The sequence below is a fragment of the Xyrauchen texanus genome, chromosome 40 (assembly GCF_025860055.1).
Source record: "Xyrauchen texanus isolate HMW12.3.18 chromosome 40, RBS_HiC_50CHRs, whole genome shotgun sequence".
In the NCBI taxonomy this organism is placed as follows: domain Eukaryota; kingdom Metazoa; phylum Chordata; class Actinopteri; order Cypriniformes; family Catostomidae; genus Xyrauchen; species Xyrauchen texanus.
This window is the reverse complement of record NC_068315.1, coordinates 26247946-26268366: the sequence shown is the minus strand read 5'-3', so window position 1 is coordinate 26268366 and position 20421 is coordinate 26247946. Positions and strand designations below refer to the sequence as shown.

Sequence of the window (20421 nt, the reverse complement as noted above, 5' to 3'; positions counted from 1 at the left end):
TAGGTGACACTAAAGTGCGCCAGCAGATGATTTGCCGGCCAACCACACCACCATTGTTTCCTCTTTCTCCGGAAGTAACCGGCAGGGTTTTGACGCACGCCGTCACTTGTGTTAGACAAAACTGCAAATCTGGATTTAAACTCTTCACAACGGGAATTCACAAACAAGAGCACTATCATTTCTATTCGATAACAGGTACGTCCTGTATATTGCGTATGTGGGATTTGTTGGGTCTGTGGGAATGACGGTGACACCGGTACATTAGGCCTGAAAGAGCCGGTCACACGTTTTCGCGGGTGTCACGCTCACTGCTGGAGATATAAAGTCATACTTTGTTTAAAGTCGTATATTTATTTATCGAATCTGGCTTATGCTTTGTAGGTTATTAATGTTTTTGCCCTGAGCGTCAATCGTTTACCGGTGATGAACGAGTAAACATCGTGTAGATGTTGATATAATCTTCTTATCAGTGCCAGTATAATGCCGTTATTTAAAGTGTCGACGAATTAGAGGGTTGTGTACTAGAAAGGTGGTTACTCTTAGTGGTCTTCTGTTTAACTTATAGCTTAATTGTTAATGTGCCTTAACCCCTTTGCGTTAATTTAAAAAGTTACTTGGAGGACAAACATGTCCACGTCAAAAAACTGCCATAATAATATTATATATGAATATTATTTTCCACTTTCCACGTACATTTTTTTAACCAACAGCAGCCCTGATCATAACTACCAAATATTCATTCATTTTCAGGATTTTTTCAACCCTTTAAATTCCGGTTTGTTTACATAATGCCACTGTTGTTTTTCACTGGTGGGGAAAAAAATCATTATTTTCCATACAAATGCTAATGGGATATCTTTTTTTATTATTATTATTATCCTAGTCAGGGATATGTCAGTGATTAGCAACAACATTGATTTTGTTGCATTGTTATTTTTTGTACAGTGTCAGATTAAAAAAAAATAACTCTCACTTTGGACCTTAGAGGTCACAAAACTGCCATAAAAATATTATATATGAATATACTTTGACTTAGATTTTTTTAACCAACAACAGTCCTTATCATTATCAAATATTCATTCATTTTCAGGAATTTAACCCTTTAAATGTCAGTTTGTTGCCACTGTTGTATTTTACACGCATACACAAATTTCTCAATACACTCATACAAAACACACTCTGACATCCATACCAACACACCCTCGCAGTTTTAGCTGCATGATTTATTCAAGTGGCCTGCAATACAGAAAATAGGAAAAAAGCACACATGCTCCATGTATTTGCTCCATAAGCTAAACATGAATAAATGGCGCCATCTGGTGGAAAATATTTTAAATGTACATTTTGAAGCCAGGGCTCTGGAAAGAAAGCATAATATCATAAAATTCATGATTTTATGCTTTAATGACACTGGGATCAAATATTTCTATTGGGAAATTTTTGTTGTGAAGGTCCTGATTGTAACTATTTTGTGTACACAGTGTATTATAGGAAATGAGGTTGAAATATCAAAAGTCCACCAAAAATACACACCTTTGGCAAAATGTATGCCGTTGGCATTAACAGCCAAAATGATTGAAAAAAATAAAATGTCCCGATGGTTGCACATGGGTTAATAAAACAATTCATAAGTCCTTTGCAATACAACACAAAACAATGGGACTCCCCAAAGGGGCACTATTAAGTCTCTTATGGAATTTACAATTTGTGTAATATATATGAATGCAAGTGGGATAACAACCAGATTAATACACCAGGAGATATACATTGTTAATTACAGTGAGAAATGTTACATTGTTCAGTGTAATACAATGGAATTACAATAGGGCAGTTTCGATAGTTTCGAATGTATGAACAATGATTAGAGTAATAATACCTGAATCAGAACTTGGAAAACAGTTTAATTGGTCTTAGCCAATTAGGAGTTTACGATATTAAGAAATTTGTGTTTTCTATCATCCTGAAGCAATTCTAGACCTGGGATCATCAATCTGGTATTGCTTTTAGAATAATATATGATGTAATAAAAGAGAAACCCCCATCAATCAGGGCCTGAAATTAATTTCTGAGAAAGGGGGGTGATTCTTAATCCCGTAATACTAAAACATCAACATTTTTACAACAATCTCACCTAAATCTCATGTGAGGGATACTTTTCTCAATTCTTACCTCTAGTTGTATTCAGATTAAATGCCTTTTGAAGTATATAGCCTAATTATGGTCCTTCTCTACAGTCAATTGTTTCCCAGCAAGAAAGTATGCAATCATGTGCTGTATTACATTTATTGTTCTACTTGGCAGATACATTTAAATGGATAGTTCACCCAAAATTGAAAATTCTCTAATTTCATGCCATGTATGACTTTCTTTCTTCTGCTGAACACAAATTAAGGTTTTTATAAGTTTTTTATCAGCTCTGTAGGTCCATACAATGCAAGTGAATGGTGGCCTGAACTTTGAAGCTCCAAAAAGCACATAAAGGCAGCATATAAGTAATCCATAAGACTCCAGTGGTTAAATTTATGTCTTCTGAAGCGATACTGTCAGTTTTGGATGAGAACATACTACGGCTGGGCGATATGGACCAAAAATCATATTTCTGTATTTTTAGACTGAATGGCGATACACAATATATATCTCTGTATTTTCTATGAAGTGGAATAAATGTTCATTTGTCAGTCAAAGCCACATGTGAGATGGTAAATTAAGCTTGCCTTTTGTTTCAGGGCAGAAGACTTAGGGCTGCGAAGGCTTTGCGGCCAGGGTTGCTGTAGCAGCACGAAGTTAAACTGCATACTGCAGTTTATGTCATTGTTGTAAATGCTGGAACAGATTTTGAGTGCTTCCACTTTTGGATGCAATCTGTTTATGGCATTCTCCACAGATGACATGCAGGGCTTGACAATAAGCATTGTGATGTGATTTTCCTTCGGACACGTAAATTGGCCATTCACTTTCAGAGTAAAAAAGTTACTTGTCCAGAGAGATAAAAGAACATGTATTGGTTACATGCTCAAGTAACATGTTAGAGTTTGTAAAATTACGACATGGACAACCTAATAGTATTATACCTATGCAATCAACAAGATTCTGTGGGATAGAAATGTAAACTGCTCTGGGTAGAGGAGGTTATTTTATATTACATGTACTCACCATAGGGCAAATAAAGGAAAGCCCCATCACCATCATTTACAGCGGGGGTGCTCACACTTCTATGGTATAAGATCTACTTTTCCATTAAGATACCATACACAATATATACATTTATCACAACACCAAAATGTCAGTAGTCTTAAGTGAAATGTGATTTTTTTTTTTTTAATACCCGCTTCAAAACCATAACAAACACTTAACTAATATGTTAGTTATTAAAGAATTAAGTTCTCAAGTTGTTATTCAAGAGTTGTAAACGGCCAGTAATATAACATCTAAAGAAAATAAATGAATAGAAAACACCCACACACAAAAAACACAAATTAAGAAAACAGTGCTTTTTAACAGCTTTTAAAGAAATTAACAGTATCAAGTATTCAATTAAACATTCAGAATGAATTTGGCATAAAACTACTACTGGTCTTCCCTGTATGAATAATACTTTAATACTTTTAAACTAGAGTTATGCAAGGAAAGTTATCCAGCCAAGAGCAGTGAGTGGTTTTGAAGTTTTCTTATTGTTGTTTGATTATTATTAAGGATACACAGGACAGCGGCAGGTCTATTAGGTTACGTTTAAACTTACAAAGTCGTACATTTCGATACAAATCTGCTTTTCCCTAATGTTTAAGTTTTGACATCACACTCTGTGTTTACACCTCATCAAGATGCTCATTTTGGCAGAAGTTGAAATGTATTTGACCGTTTAGGCATTCTCAGAGCACAAGTGCATATAAAGCGTGCCGCACACACACAGTGCTGATATATTGGTAAAACCGATATATCGGTTGACCTCTAATTCATACTCGCCTGCATTCCTTTTTTACCAGCCAAGAAATCAAATGCAGAACATACTGACAGTGCGTGATTTCAGATGCAGCTAAAGAAATATTGATTTGAGCCAGATTTGTTCACTTTTTCATTGTTGTCTAATTTCAGTGTTAATACCCATCTGTTATGTCACGTTTTTTCGCCACCGGATCCGACAGTGAGTCGGAGGAATCCTCATCTGCTGATGAGATCACCCCCAAAGCATCTGGGACTACTTTAAAGCAGTGAGTGTGTTTTCTGTAATATTTGGTTTGTAATGTGGTCTTTTGTGATGCAGTAGTTGACTCTGATTGTTTTCCCTAGGGCCCTGTTGCTGAGTGATGATGAGGAGGACACAAAGAGAGTGGTACGCAGCGCCAAGGACAAGAGGTGGGTACAATATGTACACTTGCATCCGTTTAATAATCTTGGCTGCAAGGTATGTCCAGTATTTGCCAAAGACGAGGACTTTATAATAAAATTAATAATTACTTTTTGAGTTTATTAACACTATGGATCTGCACTCTTTTGGTATTAATATAGAGCTGTTCAGTCACAAAATGTATTTGTTGGCCAATCCAAAAGGCTTTTTCACTGCAAGCATTTTAGGAATCTTTCTTGTGTTTGTAGAATTGCATTTTATCAGTATTTATCATGCCACTCAGTGATGCTTTTTTTCATGTACAAAGCCTCTTTTTGTAATTCAGTTGAGCATAATTAATAAAACTCTCGCACCTGACGTCCATACCTCTCCCATTCTTTCCAGGTTTGAGGAGCTCACCAACTTGATCAAGACCATCCGCAATGCCATGAAGATTCGAGACGTGTCCAAATGTCTGGAGGAGTTTGAGCAGTTGTGTCGAGCATTCCTCAAAAGTAAAACCATCGTGGACAAAGAGGGTGTGCCTCAGTTCTACATCCGTCTGCTAGCAGATCTGGAGGAATACGTCAATCAGGTTTGTAGAAGATTCCAGAGATTCATCCAAAAGGAAGTTGCATGATTCACTGAGTAAGTCTCTTGATCAGGTGTGAACAACTTTTTCTTTCTCGATAGTTATGGGAGGACAAGGAAGGGAAAAAGAAGATGAACAAAAACAACGCCAAAGCCCTGAGCACGCTACGCCAGAAGATCCGTAAATACAACAGAGACTTTGAGGCAGAGATTGCCAGTTACAAAGAGGTACTGAACAGTGGCCCAAATGCCAATTCTATATGAGTTAAGGGCATGTTTGAAGACATATAGCTTCATGTTCCTTTTGTTTCAGAACCCAGAGCAGTCAGCTGATGAAGAGGAAGAGAAGGATGACATTGAGAGTGGTTAGTTTTTTTTTTCTTCTCTCATTGTATTTACCTTTCATCTGCTATAGGTTATTGTGAAGCTGTTTTTTAAACTCTTCTCCCTTGTGCTTTCTCTGCTCGCATGATGTGCAGGAGCATCCTCAGAGAGCTGATGATGATGATGAAGAAAATGAAGGCGTTACAGCCAAGAACTTCATGAAGAAGCCTCAAGAAGAGGAGAAGAAAGGCCCAGAGGCCAGCAAGTTCCTCAAGGGTGCAGCTGTAAGTCCAAAACACCAAACACAGTTTAGCTCAAATAGGTCAGGTACTGAAATTAATAGTTCACCTAAAATGATCATTCTGTCATTGTTAAATCACCCTCATGGAATTCTAATCCTGTTTTTAGTAGCACTTAATAATAAAGCACTTAAACATTAGTAAATACATTGTGTATCATGAACTAACAATGAACAATATATTTTTACAGTATTTATTAGGGGGCCAAGCAACTGGGCATCAAAGGCCATAAGTCCTAGAGACGCCAAACTAGGCAGGATGGTCCCAAATCCAGTCCGCTACTCAGGCGCATACACGCACACCCATCTGACTCTAGGTGGCACTGTAATAAGCTGGAATTTTGAAGAATTTCGATAAATTGAATCGTTCGAATATATTAGCGAGACAGTTCCTTCAGTTGAACGCGATTTTGAGTATGGTAAGTGATCAATATTTACTCAATGCAAACTCCAAACGTAACCAAACTCTGTATATGTAGTCAGCAGGACATTTTGAAGATGTATGCAAAGTTTCGTGCAGTTTTGCCTATTGGGCCACTACAACAAAAAAAACTGTCATCACTTCACAGCCGTATGAGTGACAAAGTTCAAATTAAATATGCATTATCTTTAGTTCAAGTGCTAACATATTCTTTAAAAAAATCAGACAAATCAACAAATATAGCTATATTGGGCTGCCAACAACCAATAAAATTTCAGCACCTAATAATTCATATTGGGATGGTCCGATGGTTATGAAACGTACTACACACAAACAGGGCGTCTACATGCAGTGGTATAACAAATTTCACAATAATCGGCCACACGATGGCACTATAATTAGTTAATTCGTGTTTTTGCTAATATCTCCGAACCATATAGGCTAGAATACAATTCTAAAACTTTTCTGAATATATCAGTGCCCCTAAATCATACAATTACTTGAATTTCCATTACCGCAACAAACATTTTGTACGACTTTGATTTATTTGAAAAAATTACTTTTTCGAACTTGTCCTAGGCCATTTGTCTGATTTGCACGAAACTTGGTATACTTCATCTACAGGCCCTACTGACAAAAGTTGTTCAAATAATTTTATTATGTCAAATCGTCCCGAAGATATATACAAATGAGTTTTGGGGCCTGGCCTATAATGACTAATTAGCCTGTAGCTTGTGAGCGCAATTTTCAAACGTAACAAAACTTTGTACACATGGACAAGAGAGCACTCTGAGGTAGCATGCTAAGTTTCATTTTTTTGTTTTTTAAACTAGGGACGCTATATCTTAAAAAAATATATTTTTTACAACTGTTCTCAAAGCAGTAGAATCGCAATGTACTTGCTTGGCCTCCGACAATCGAAGCTTAAAATATATATTTTATATCAGTTGATGTTAAGTTGAAAAAATTATATAATTGATCATTGTTAGTTCATGTTCATTCATCATTTATTAACTAATGTTAGCACATGTAACTTTATAATAAAAATGTAAAAAGGTATTGGTATATGTTGCAATTAACACTAACCATAATTAATTAGGCAGATGCTCTTTGCACCCCTGTGCTAAGAAAGTTAGATGCTATTTACACCTCTAAGAGGTAAATGATATTTGCGCTCCAACCCTGCTACAAATAATGATAGATCCTATTTGCACCCCAGTGCAAATGGTGGCAGATACAATTTGCACCCCTAATTAAATAATAACACCGTATAGGGGTATCACCACAGTGTGTTCATTGTTTATTTAGAGTCCAATAGACCCAACACAAACCCATAAACCTAACACCCTGTCTTTAGGTTGTCTACACTGTATGCATCGATACAGACATTCTAAACCATTGAATTTGTGTAGTAGTGCCAGCACGTGTGCCACAATATGGAACAGGATACCGTTTATTGTCGGCGCAACAGAGGCTTCCAGAGTAGACCGCATCATTGATAATAATGGGGTTCTTTTACTTTTGTCGTGACGCGCCGCTCTTGTGTGGTGGGTGTAAGCATAACATTCCCTTACAAAAGTTAACAATGGTTTTACTACAGTAACCATAGTATCACTTGGTCAGATTAATTTGTATTATTAGTAGTATTAAAGAAAATATTAAGAGTGGAGACAGAATGGGAAAAAAGAGTATGACAAACGTGGAATCGAACCCAGGACGAGAAGGCCCAGTCGGGCATTACGCCCCACACCACTGCAGTGACACAACACAGTTTGATGTAAATATCTGTTTCCCATAGACTATTGGGATGCAAATTGTCACTCCATATGAATAATTGGTGTAAAATTATTGTTCATTGTTATTTAATGTTAACAAATGGATTTTAGTGTTCTGTGGAATACAGAATGGTAATGTGAAGGATCGTCACACAGCACTTTTCCATACTAAACTGCAGTTCATAGGGACAATATCTGTCAAGTTCCAATAAAATATTAAATATTATAATAAAAATGTTATTAAATAAAATGCATTCAATTGCCTATAATGTAAATACAATTTTAATTAAATATTTATATTGTCTTGTGTTAACATTATTGATGTCAAAGCTGAATACTGCCACCATAATTGATTTTAATCTGCAACAGATTCATACTAATTTGGAGGGTGTGACAGATGTGGTCAATAATAGAGGTAGACCGATTAATTAAAACCGATATAACGGTGCTGATAGTTTCTTTTTGTGGAACTATTGTTATTGGCAAAAATCGCGATATTTGCGATTTTATTTTGATAATTTTTTAATTTCTAGATAACTGTCCTTTTGTGTGTTTTGGGCTTGTTTATACTTAAGTCCCGCACTATGCACCAAATCAAACAAAAACAAATTCTGGTTATTTTGGTTGAACAATTAACTGCATCTGGTATTTTATTAATTTAGGATTCTTTGTCTGTCCCTGTCATAGTAAGAAATGAATAAGATTTTTTTTGTGTTGACATTCTATTAATCAATTTTAAAAACTATTGGCCTTTCCCACCACTTGAGTTATCGATAACGTTTTTTGGAAGAGCTGTGTGAAGATTCTTGAAAAAGTCTTCTTTTGTGTTCCTCAGAAAAAATAACAGCATGACATGAGGATGAGTTAACAATCACAACATTACAATTTTTTGAGATCTATTGCTTTAAGAGAAAAACAAATTGTCCAATCTTTTGTCCGAAGTCACACTTCATAGATCGGGTGTACATCATTCAACACTTTGTCTTTGTTTTAGAATGAAGACTCAGAGAGTGATGATGATGATGATGATCAAGACTGGGGCTCTGAATCAGTGGACAGCGGCAGTGACAGTGAAGGCAATGAAGGAGGAGCAGCAACACTGGCTGGGGCCTTCCTCAAAAAGTATGTGCTTCAACCTCAAGATATTTATTCTTCTACCGTGTTCATCTACCCGTTCATGTTCAAATCATCTCTTTGTCCCTCGCCTTCACAGAACTACTGAAGGCAAGCATTCAGACCGTAAGAAGGAAGAGAGGAAGAAGAGACTCAAGAAGAAGGAGCGAGCGGAGGAAGATATTGAGGAAGAAGGAGAGGCTGAAGAGGGAGGATGGGAGAAGGTGAAGGGAGGCGCGCCATTGGTGAAGGAGAAGCCCAAGATGTTTGCTAAAGGCACAGAGATCAACAATGCTGTTGTGGTCAAGAAACTCAATGAGATCCTGCAGGCACGTGGCAAGAAAGGAACAGACAGGTATGAGATCATTCAGCAGCAGATTAATGTATACAATTATGGGTTGTATGTCTAAAATCTTAGCGTTGAGAATTTTTGGGAAGTGTGTAATTTTATCTTAAACAGTAGTTATTAGCTAATACATAAAAATAATAATAATGTTATTTAATATAACGATCTAGCATGAATGTTTTGTTATTAGTCGGTTTATAATTCAGACATGCTGCAGATGCAGCATTACTTTAAACAAGGCAGATTTCAATTAAATTTTTTATTTTTATTTTTTTGTCTTGCAGAGCTGCTCAGATTGAGCTCCTTCACGCTCTCTCAGGCATCTCTAATGAGAATAACCTCGGTGAGGGCATCCTCGTCAAGATCAAGTTCAACATCATCGCCTCTCTGTATGACTACAACCCCAACCTGGCTGCCTTCATGAAGGTGATCATTTCTCATGCAAGCTTGCGCTATTCCAGTTGTTGACCATTCTCAACTTACATACCCTCTTTCTCTCCTGTTCAGGCGGAGATGTGGAAAAAGTGTCTGGACTGCATCGATGAGCTACTGGACATCCTGTTTAACAACAGTAACATCTTCATTGGAGAAAACATTGCAGAGGACAGCGAAAACCTTGCCATCTCTGACCAGGTAAGCATAATTTTCTTTCTGTGTGTCCTATATTAAGTTAGTGCATGGGTGTTTAGCCAAACATTATTATTGTACATACCTAGGGTCTTTAGAGACCCAGCACATATATCTATCACAAATGGTTCTACAGGGGGCCTGGTTAGCTCAGTGGTAAAGATGCTGGCTACTGAGTGACTCCAGCCAGGTCTCCTAAGCAACCAAATTGGCTCGGCTGCTTGGAAGGGTAGAGTCACATGGGGTAACCTCCTCGTGATCGCTATAATGTGGTTTGCTCTCGGTGGGGCGTGTGGTGAGTTGTGCGTAGCTGGTGCAGTGGATGGCATGGGCCTCCACATGCGCTATGTCTCCGTGGTAACACGCTCAACAAGCCAAGCGATAAGACGCACGGGTTAATGGTTTCAGACGCGGAGGCAGCTGAGGTTCGTCCTCTGCTATGTCACTATGCCACCACAAGGACTTCGAGCAAATTGGGAATTAGACTGTTAACTATTTATAATGTATTTATTAATAGGTATGCACCGATACCACTTTTTCTCTTCCGATTCTGATATCGGAAAACTTAGTATTGGCTGATACCAATCCCAAGCCGTCAGCAGTGTTGTTCTTTTGCATTATCAGTTTAGAATATCTTTACATTATTGTGTGGAACTTATTGGGAGTACTCTTTAATATGTAAAGAAACACAAACCTCAAAATACACATTATTTCAATAGAAATGGAAAGCTTATTAAGAAACACTTTATTATTAACTAGTATACTGGATAATGTAGCAGCAAAATTAACAGTAATTCCAGTAGAAATCATCAGTAAAAAGAAACCAGTGTTTTATTTAATTAATTTTTTTTACTTGCATTTTTCTTTTTTCTTTTTTCAATTTAGTTGTAAGACATCAGTCCAATTTTCATTCACAGTTATTTTTTGGAACCCATTCAGCTTAAATATTCTTATAAATTGTAAGCAGATACAAATGATGACAATAATAATAATAAATATAGCTGCAAGCAGCAATGCGATTCCTTCTCAAAATGGCAAATCGTTTAAAATTGATCAGTAGAGGGTTGGGGTTAAACCCTCCCAATGGAGGATTCCAAAAAACATGTCTTTCTGTCTGAATCCTTAACTAAATATTTTCAGTGAACAGGAAAATCCATCATGCCGGACTTTATGGATCCTTGAGGCTTTTTTGTTCCCAATGAGAAATTAAGTATGTACATTAAGTTTCAGAACAATTGAATAAATGGGGTGGAAATGACATCACTTTGAAAATAGGACATTTGGGCATGGCTTGTTGCGCCCCCTAAGGGTGAATGTGGGCCATTCTTGGTGTTGCGTTTCCTGTTTGCCTGTATTATCAATGTACACAATTAGAAAATTTTGACCTGAAAATGGCTCTTTTCGGTATGGCCTGTAGCACCCCCTAAAGGCAAATGTGGGCCATTCTTTGCATAGTACTTCAGAGTGATGTCATCTTGAAGAATGTTAGGTTTGAAAAACCATCAGTCAAAATGACATTTGATTTATTGACACATATATATTGAGGCAGTGTGGACATTTTCATAAATATGCTTGCAACATGATTAACACCTTTTCAAAATGTTCTGTGCACATGCAATATATTTGTAACACATTCTTGTCACTCTTCCGAAATGAGGAAGAGGGAGCCAACAAATTTCCACCTTCTCTCGACTTTTATTTTTAAAGCACTTTTCAGTGTACCAATGAAAAATGTCCATATAAACAAAAACACACAAAACTCCGTGTATCACTCTGTCCTCTGTGGCTCTCAGCTCCCTTTTAACTCTCTGTCACCTCTCACTGCAACAGAGAACAGCTGTTAGTAAAATTGCCCATAGGTGTAACTCCTTACCCCTCTCATCTCATGGTCTCGCGCTCCATTCACAAATCTGCGCTCGACATCACCTCCACAATATTTGTTACGGTTACAATTTGATTTCTGCTTTTACAAATCTTACTCTACACATGCAAGTCTTTTAGGCTCAAATTTGCCTGCATAATAGCCCAATCATACTGTTCATGTGGCGTTCTTGCTATAGTTTACTTCCACGTTGGTTCGTCATGAAATAGCTATGTCAAATATCAGTCATACACCACCTTGAGTATGAAATAGCACAAGAGTATAGTATAATATGTATGTGTACACACATGTGGAATACTGATAATCAGTGTTCATACAAGCTTGAATTTTGCTTTTTCAAATTGAAGTCCTGGAAAACCCTTGAAAATAGCCATTTTTACCAAAAGGTGCACAAGTTCTTGAATTATATGAAATCATAAAATACATTTAATAAATTAAATGTATTTATTTTCTGAAAAAACACGGTGATAGACCACTAGACCACTGCTGAAGCAGGCAGCGCATAGATGGCACTGTCAGGTGGCGCCTGTTACTTTTGGCAGCACTGTTCAGAATGGGCCAATCACAATAAATTGTTACTGGAGGATTAAAATATATATATATTTTTTTATAGATACTGCTGTGGCAGATTTAACAAGTATGAATCCTTGCAACTATCAGTTTTTATTTAAAGGGTAACTAAACACCTGCTCAGAGTTTGACTCCACCCACTAGAAATATTTGAAAATGCAGGAAAAGTGGGCAGACCCCGGCGGGGATAGAGGGAACGAACCGAGTGCGGGGCTGAGCGGGGGCACCTGAGACTCGTAGTGATGGATTAATTGACAGCTGCTGTCAGACTCTATGTTATTATTATTCCTCACACGTTCGCAAGACGACATGTACATGAATCTGGCGTGGTGAGCTGGAACCTGCATACGTCAGCTGTCACCGCTTACGTCACGAAGTACCGCAACAGCCAATAGGAAAATGCAACTGCAGTAGCCACCGTTCAACCTGAAGAGTTATTTGAAATAACTCTTATAATAACAAGCTGAAAGTTATTTATGTATATATTTTGTACTTGTTGTTAATAAAAGCATTAGAGCAAGGCCAAACAATTAGAAAAAAAAGCAAAACAAAATTATTATTAATAATTTAAAAACAATGTTTGCCCCTTGATTTCATTTATTTAATTTTTTTAATACAAAACGTTGTGGAAAATTATTTTTAAGGTCAAAGTTCATAGGCTGCTTAAATATGCATTATGTGATTTTCCCCAGCATGTTAAAAAGTTATTAATTCATTATTATACATTTTCACACAAAAATATTTGTTGTTGTACCCCATTGAACTCTCAAAATGTGTTGTAACCCATTTAACTCATTAGTGTTAACTTGCTTCATTCGTGAAACTAAATTAAATAAAAAAAGAAAGAACAACAGCCAGATTGTCCTTTTTATGAATAAAAATGAATGTCAACATGTTACAAAATATTGACCCTAAGCGTTTATATGCAAAAACTGAACAAGTTAGAAAGTCAAACATTTTTGAGAATAACCCATTTGCAATTTGGGACCATTCCTCTCATAAATCTGGTGTGTGACTTTAGAAAACACGAGTCACGTGGACATTTATTCACTTTTATTGGAAAATGAAGTGTGTATTAAGGGAGTACACTACAATAACGCATCAATTTCGTCATGAATGAACCAAGAATTGTTACTGAGAGAATATGTAGTTAAAGAGATATGTTGCACTTATAATAAGTGGTGTTTTATAAAGAAATAAATGAACCGTGAAGTAATTAATAAAATGTTTCTATTTAAAATGAACAAATAATGAATTTCTTGTAATGGTATCTCAAGCATAGTCCTTGAAAACAAATAAAAATGTGCATGAAAAGTCCTTGAATTTAAAAGACACTATTACATATTTTGTGTCTTTAATGACCCTATACACTTTTAGTAATTAAGCTGTTATAAAATATATATTTATTTATTATTTAATTTTTTGAGGTTGAGGAATACTAAAACGTTTTGTGCATAATTCCAAAAAATGGATGAACTCACACCATTGCTTTAGCTAATGTGTAATCGGCTGGTCAGGATGCTCAAACAAACAGATCAATGTCTTGATGCCTCAGTGTTTATATATTTCAGGGAAAACAACTTACAAATGGCTTACTTATATATACATTTAAAGATTGGATAGGAGAACGTTTTTAAATGTTAAAAAAAATTACACCCATCACTTGCACATTCTTGGTCTTATTGTGCACAATATATTGGTGGATGTTGTTCCAAAACAATTTTTGGTCTTTATAAGGAGACATCACAAATTCCTCTTAATTTTTCAGTTTCCCCACTCCAACCACCTGGTTCAACTTCTTACTATCCAATCAGTTCCCAGTGGATAAAATGAAGTCCGGTCCTACTTTTTTTTTAATGTTTTTTATTTTTTTTCATTGAATATCATGTTTCTTGTTGAAATTCATGGGAAATACAATATAATGGATTGTGAATGGCTTTTCATTCACATTTTATATTTTATTAGCTTAAATGTAATGTTTTATATAACAAGTGTTTTTTCCTGTCTTCAGCCGTTCCGTGTGCGTGGCTGTATTCTGACTCTGGTGGAGAGGATGGATGAGGAGTTCACCAAAATCATGCAGAACACAGACCCTCACTCGCAGGGTGAGTTATATGATTATTTCAGCCACATAACAGGGCAGCTGTAAACTCATTTGGAAAGGCCTACACTTTTGTCTGTGTCCTGATGCTGGTGACTCGTGCTCTTGCAGAATATGTTGATAACCTGAAGGACGAGGGCCGTGCGTGTGGCATCATTGACCGTCTGCTGCTGTATCTGGAGACTAAAGGCAGCACAGAAGAAGTTTGCCGCATCTACCTGCGCAGGATCATGCACACTTACTACAAGTTTGACTACAAAGCTCATCGTCGCAGCCTGGGCCTACAGGGAGAGACTAAAGTGAGTGTCTTCATAGAAATACATTATGATATTGTTGGAGCACTACTAACACTGGTGGTGGTGGCATAGTGGGCTAAAGCACATAACTGTTAATCAGAAGGTCGCTGGTTCGATCCCCACGGCCACCACCATTGTATCCTTGAGCATGGCACTTAATTCCAGGTTGCTCCGGGGGGGATTGTCCCTGTAATAAGTGCACTGTAAGTAGCTTTGGATAAAAGTGTCTGCCAAATGCATAAATGTAAATTCTTTTATTTAGTTTGTGTTTAGGACCAATGATGGAGGGAGCTCCCCCATTCAAAGAACAACATTTTGCAACAAAAACTGCAGTGAACGCATTTCCTTTATTGCATTAATGTGGCCAATGAGTTTAAAATACTCAGAATATTCATGCTTTACCTTTGGCCTCACTCTCTTTTTTTTCCTGATAGTCCGAGCAGGATCAGGAGGAGAGTGAGGGAGAGGACAGTGCTTTCATCATGGATCGTTTTTGTAAGTTTATCTATGCCAAGGACCGCACAGACCGTATCCGCACCTGCGCCATCCTGTGCCACATCTACCATCATGCCCTGCACAGCCGCTGGTACCAGGCCAGAGATCTCATGCTCATGAGCCATCTACAGGACAACATCCAGCACGCCGACCCACCTGTCCAGGTACACACACAGTGTTATGCATTATACAGACTGCTGTTGGACAAAACTTGGTAAGTGTGAATTTAATTGGGTTTGCTCATTGATTTGTGCCCTCTTTCAGATCCTATACAACAGGACTATGGTGCAGCTGGGTATCTGTGCGTTCCGTCAAGGCATGATTAAAGATGCCCACAATGCCCTACTGGACATCCAGTCCAGCGGAAGAGCCAAAGAACTGCTGGGTCAGGGACTCCTTATGAGGAATATGCAGGAGAGAAACGCCGAACAGGAGAAGATTGAGAAGAGGCGACAGGTAAATCCACATCTCACTTGCATTCAAAACTAATGATTAGAGGGAAATACGCACATTCTGGAAGATCAGCGGGTTTCTGTTGTAAAGATCACAAGAGTTGTGATTTGAATTCACTGACATTTGTGTTCGTCTTGCAACAATTTGATTCAAGAAGCTCTGAAATGTTTAGGTAGTAGTTGTAACAGGTTAATAAAGTTTAAATTAGTTTTTTTTGTTGTTTGTTTGTTTTTTTTGGCCAATATGATCTTTTATTAATAATATTACTGCTGTCGATTTAACACATTAATTCAGTGCGATTTTCATTGTTTAAAAAATATTGCTTGTAAAAAAAAAATCATGCAATTCATCATGTGCCGGACCATATCAAGGAATGTTCCTACCATCTGTGCAATTCAAGCTTGAAGTACCGCCTGTTTTCAGCAGGGGGCAGTAAGTGAAACTCCAGCTGTATTGTCCATGTGCTGCTGTACAGAACAAACCCCACACATAGGCTTGCTTGACACTAGCAACAGCACATGATGAAAATGTGTTCTTGTGTTTAAACACAGCTGGGCGGAGCGCAATTTGAAATGCAGGGATCTCGAGATGTTTTTTCTAAGTTTTAAACTACGTTTAACTTGACACAGTGACCAAAAAATAACGTGACATTTTAATTATCTGAATTATCATATTTACTTTTTCATCATTTTGGTCACATCTTGGCTTTTTAAAAATGAGCAAATAATATTTTTTTAATATATGAAATATATTTCATGTATTATTTTATTTTAAATTGCATAATATATACTATTTACAAGTATATGTTCATTGATGTGTTGAACGTGCTAAAACCGGTACTGTCTCTTTAACAAAAAGCAGCATTTCTATAAACAGCTCCTTTAAATGAGCATTTTAACTAGAGAGGACTCTAATTGCTTTACCTCATCTGTGCGATGCATCAGAATTAAATAACTGTAAAGAACAGAAAGGGTATTAGAAGTGACCGTATTCAATGACAAACAGGTTGCGTGGATCTCGTCTTTGGACACACATTACACAGAACCAATTTTACTCTCAACACATTGTGAAAGGATCTTGCTGCTGAACACTTCACAACTAAACTACACAAATATTGGTAAGTTAAATGTAAACATTTACCAGCCAGTTGCCAAATATATTCACTTTAGGCACATAGTGCAAAAATTGGTTGCAAATGCGAGTGATTTCCTTTCATTGTGGTGGAGGGTTGCGCGTTGAGTGAAAGATCGATCTTGGGATTGATGTATCGATATCGTTCAAATGAAGATCGCGATGCAAAACAATATTTTTACTTCATGCATTTACTTCACTGAAAAACACCATGGCAACAAGCCATTGTTTTTATTTAATATGTTTATATTAACATAACATTTTAGCATAATAACATATCCATTTTTACTGTGGTATTGAATTTCAAATATCAGTTATTAATATTTATTTTTATAATTTAAGCTCTGTAGCAGTGGTAACTAGTTTCATATCTGACATGTATGAATCTCTCAGGTGCCGTTCCACATGCACATTAATCTGGAGCTTTTGGAGTGCGTATACCTGGTATCTGCCATGCTGCTGGAGATCCCGTACATGGCGGCCCACGAGTTTGATGCCCGCCGCAGGATGATCAGCAAACAGTTCCACCACCAGCTGAGGGTGGGCGAGAGACAACCACTACTGGGTGGGTGAGAGGGAAAGGAGAAAAAATTGGCAGATGGGAAATCGAAATCTACAGTCATTTGATGTCGGTGAAAGACAGCCAGCTTTGCACTTCTCTGTCCTCCACAGGCCCTCCTGAGAGCATGAGGGAGCACGTCGTGGCTGCTAGCAAAGCCATGAAGATGGGTGACTGGAGGACCTGCCATAGCTTCATCATCAATGAGAAGATGAACAGCAAAGTGTGGGATCTATTCCCAGAAACCCAGCGTGTGCGCGAAATGCTCGTCAGGTAGAGACTTGGTGAACCTGGAGGTGTTAATTTTTGCCTCGTTCACTGTTGCTCCAAAAAGTATTTGGACAATTAAGACATACTTATAAATATATCAATGTCACTGCATTAGATAACAAAATATCAAAGGAAGTGGCTTTTATTTTGAAGAAAAACGTCCAGAGTTAATGTGATGAACTACACTTGTAGTTACTCTGCTAGGACACCTGTGTGAACTTGAGGAGAACTGACTATATACATCCACTAAAAATAATATTAGGACTAGTTGAAATAATTTCAAAAATGGCTCAGAAAAGTTAGCTTTGAGAAATAAGTCTAGAAGGTTTTGTTTGCAGATGCCACTTGGTTTGATATATTCTTTATGTGCTGACATTCATACATGTTTTTTGGGGCCACTTTACATTTAATCTATATTTTATTTTATTTTTTTTACTTTTTTTTCCCACTCGTAACTTACAGGAAGATTCAAGAGGAGTCGTTGCGCACGTACCTTTTCACCTACAGTAGCGTGTATGACTCAATCAGGTACTTGTTATCAACACTTAACCCTTAAAACAAGTTGCAGTATATGTCTAAAATGAACTGTAAAATATTTTGACTAATTCTAAAACTTTGTAAGCTTTATTTCACTCTCTCCTTTTGTTCTACAGTATGGAGACTCTGTCAGAGATGTTTGAGCTGGAGTTACCTACAGTACATAGTATTATCAGCAAGATGATCATCAATGAAGAGCTCATGGTAAAGGTCATTTTTACAGCTTTAAAAGGGCCATTTAACTACTGTCCAATGTAGATTCAGGGTACCGTCATTCATTTCTCATTCATTTGCTCAGGGATCTCTGGACCAGCCGACTCAGACAGTGGTGATGCACAGGACAGAACCCACATCCCTGCAGAACATGGCCTTGCAGCTGGCTGAGAAATTGGGCGGCCTGGTAGAAAACAACGAACGTGTGTTTGACCTCAAACAAGGCGTCTATGGAGGCTACTTCAACAGAGGTAGATTTAACACTGGTGTGGTTTGGAAAACATGAAACTTACTGTTTTTTTCCCACAAAATGTAAAATCCTCACCATTTACTCACCCTTGCAACTTTTTTTCTGATGAACACAAATGAAGATTTTTCATAAATCTAAAAATTGCTCTCTAGGCCCTCGCAATGCAAGTGAATGGTGGGCTGAACTTTGAAAGTCCAAAAAGCAAATAAAGGCAGCATAGAAGTAATCCATAAGACTCCAGTGGTTTAATCCATGTCTTCAGAAGATACATGATAGTGTGGGTAATAAAAACAGATCAATAATTGTGTCCTTTTTTACTATAAATCTCCACTTTCGCATTCTTTCCTTTTTGTCGATTCATATTCCTTGTCCATTTTGCCACCTTCTGGTCGTGAATGGTCAATAGTGGAGATTTGTAACAATAAAGAACTTAAATATTGATCTATTTTTCACCCATACCGGTCATATCGCTTCAGAAAACATGGATTTTACCACTGGTTTTCTTATTTGCTGCCTTTATGTGCTTTTGGAGCTTCAAAGTTCTACGTTAGGAGAACATTTTGTCCCTTTGTTTTTTGTTTCGAGAGCCAAACTAAAGAAAACCTGGAACAAAATTTTCATTTTGGGGGATCTAGCCCTTTAAATTCGTTACGCTTCTCATCCCTAGATAGAAAATGTGGGAAAGTAGAAAAAAGGCAATCATGTATTTGGAAAATTAAACTGATTCTAGTAGAAGTGGCACCATGATTTCAAGCTTTGTCTGACCTTTTCACACACAGATCAGAAAGGAGGTTACCAGCAGAAGCAAGGCTATCAGAGAGGTAATTATCATTTGCACACAACCACGACAGAATAAATGAGAATCCATACACACATTCAGATGTGCGCTTCTCACTTGTGGTCACTCGACACAGCTGCTTTGAAGTGTGTCTAATTACTTTGTGTTGGAGAAAGTGTGAGATTGTGTGTGCACGTGCAGCTGTCTCTAAACACTTCTCACTATGCAGCTCCAGACCAGAGGGGAGGTTACCAACAGAAGCAAGGTTACCATCGAGGTGGTTATGAACATGTTCAATCATTTCATTCATCTACTCATCCACCCACTCACTAATTTCTGCCTTTTCAAACGAATGCGGTGGCAACTTTCCATGTGGTCGTTCAAAGGCCCTCCCTCACTCTTTCTTGCTCAGTCTTGTTCTTCCTTGAAAATCTGTTAATGTCTCCTGAACCTCTTGACTCAGTGAATGACTATTAAGCCATATTTATGACTTCCGAACCTCAATTTCTGTTTTGTGTCCCCCTTTAGATCAGAAAGGCGGCTATCAGCAGAAACAGAACTACCAGCGAGGAGGCTACAGGTCCCAGAACCAGGGCTCCTACTGATTCCAGTGCAGCCCGCTCCAAACACGCCTTCATTCCAGAATCAGACCGCAGGTTCCTCTGCTTGGCTGTCCAGCCACGTGCATCTCCTCCAGATTGATTTCAATACATCAGCCTGTCTGCCTTACCCTTTGACTTGCAGAGCTGTAGTTGCAGATATCACAAAAACATTTAAACTCAATTTTATTTTTAAGGACACCATAATGAACTACTTCTATAGCGAGCATGGGAGTTTTCAGCTTGTGGTGCTAGTTTAGGGTTCTGAGCTGAAATATCTAGTTATTTGTTTTAAAACCTGATGAATTAATAAATGTTATTCAGTCGTTTGTGTCTTGTTTTGAATTGTGTTGTTAGCAGTGGCTCCTCATATTAACATTTTGTTCTTCATATGATAAACTACATCTATGAGACTTGTACATTAAGGACTGTTTTGCTAATATTTAAAGTATAGTTCACCCAAAAAAA

The 20421-nt window shown here is 37.5% G+C and overlaps 1 protein-coding gene across 1 annotated transcript; it reads left to right on the top strand.

The window, feature by feature from the left end:
* Positions 1-63: 63 nt before the first annotated feature.
* LOC127633422 (eukaryotic translation initiation factor 3 subunit C-like) lies at positions 64-20274 on the top strand. Its single transcript, XM_052112500.1, is given in 23 exon segments — positions 64-195; positions 4093-4208; positions 4288-4353; positions 4730-4919; positions 5018-5143; positions 5229-5280; positions 5395-5410; positions 5412-5523; positions 8728-8855; positions 8947-9201; positions 9477-9618; positions 9700-9825; positions 14283-14376; positions 14484-14671; positions 15103-15327; positions 15428-15619; positions 17141-17312; positions 17420-17579; positions 18039-18104; positions 18230-18317; positions 18412-18577; positions 19356-19397; positions 19883-20274. Coding segments are annotated over 22 exon segments (2781 nt in total). The 5' UTR covers positions 64-195; positions 4093-4110; the 3' UTR covers positions 19960-20274.
* Positions 20275-20421: the final 147 nt, after the last annotated feature.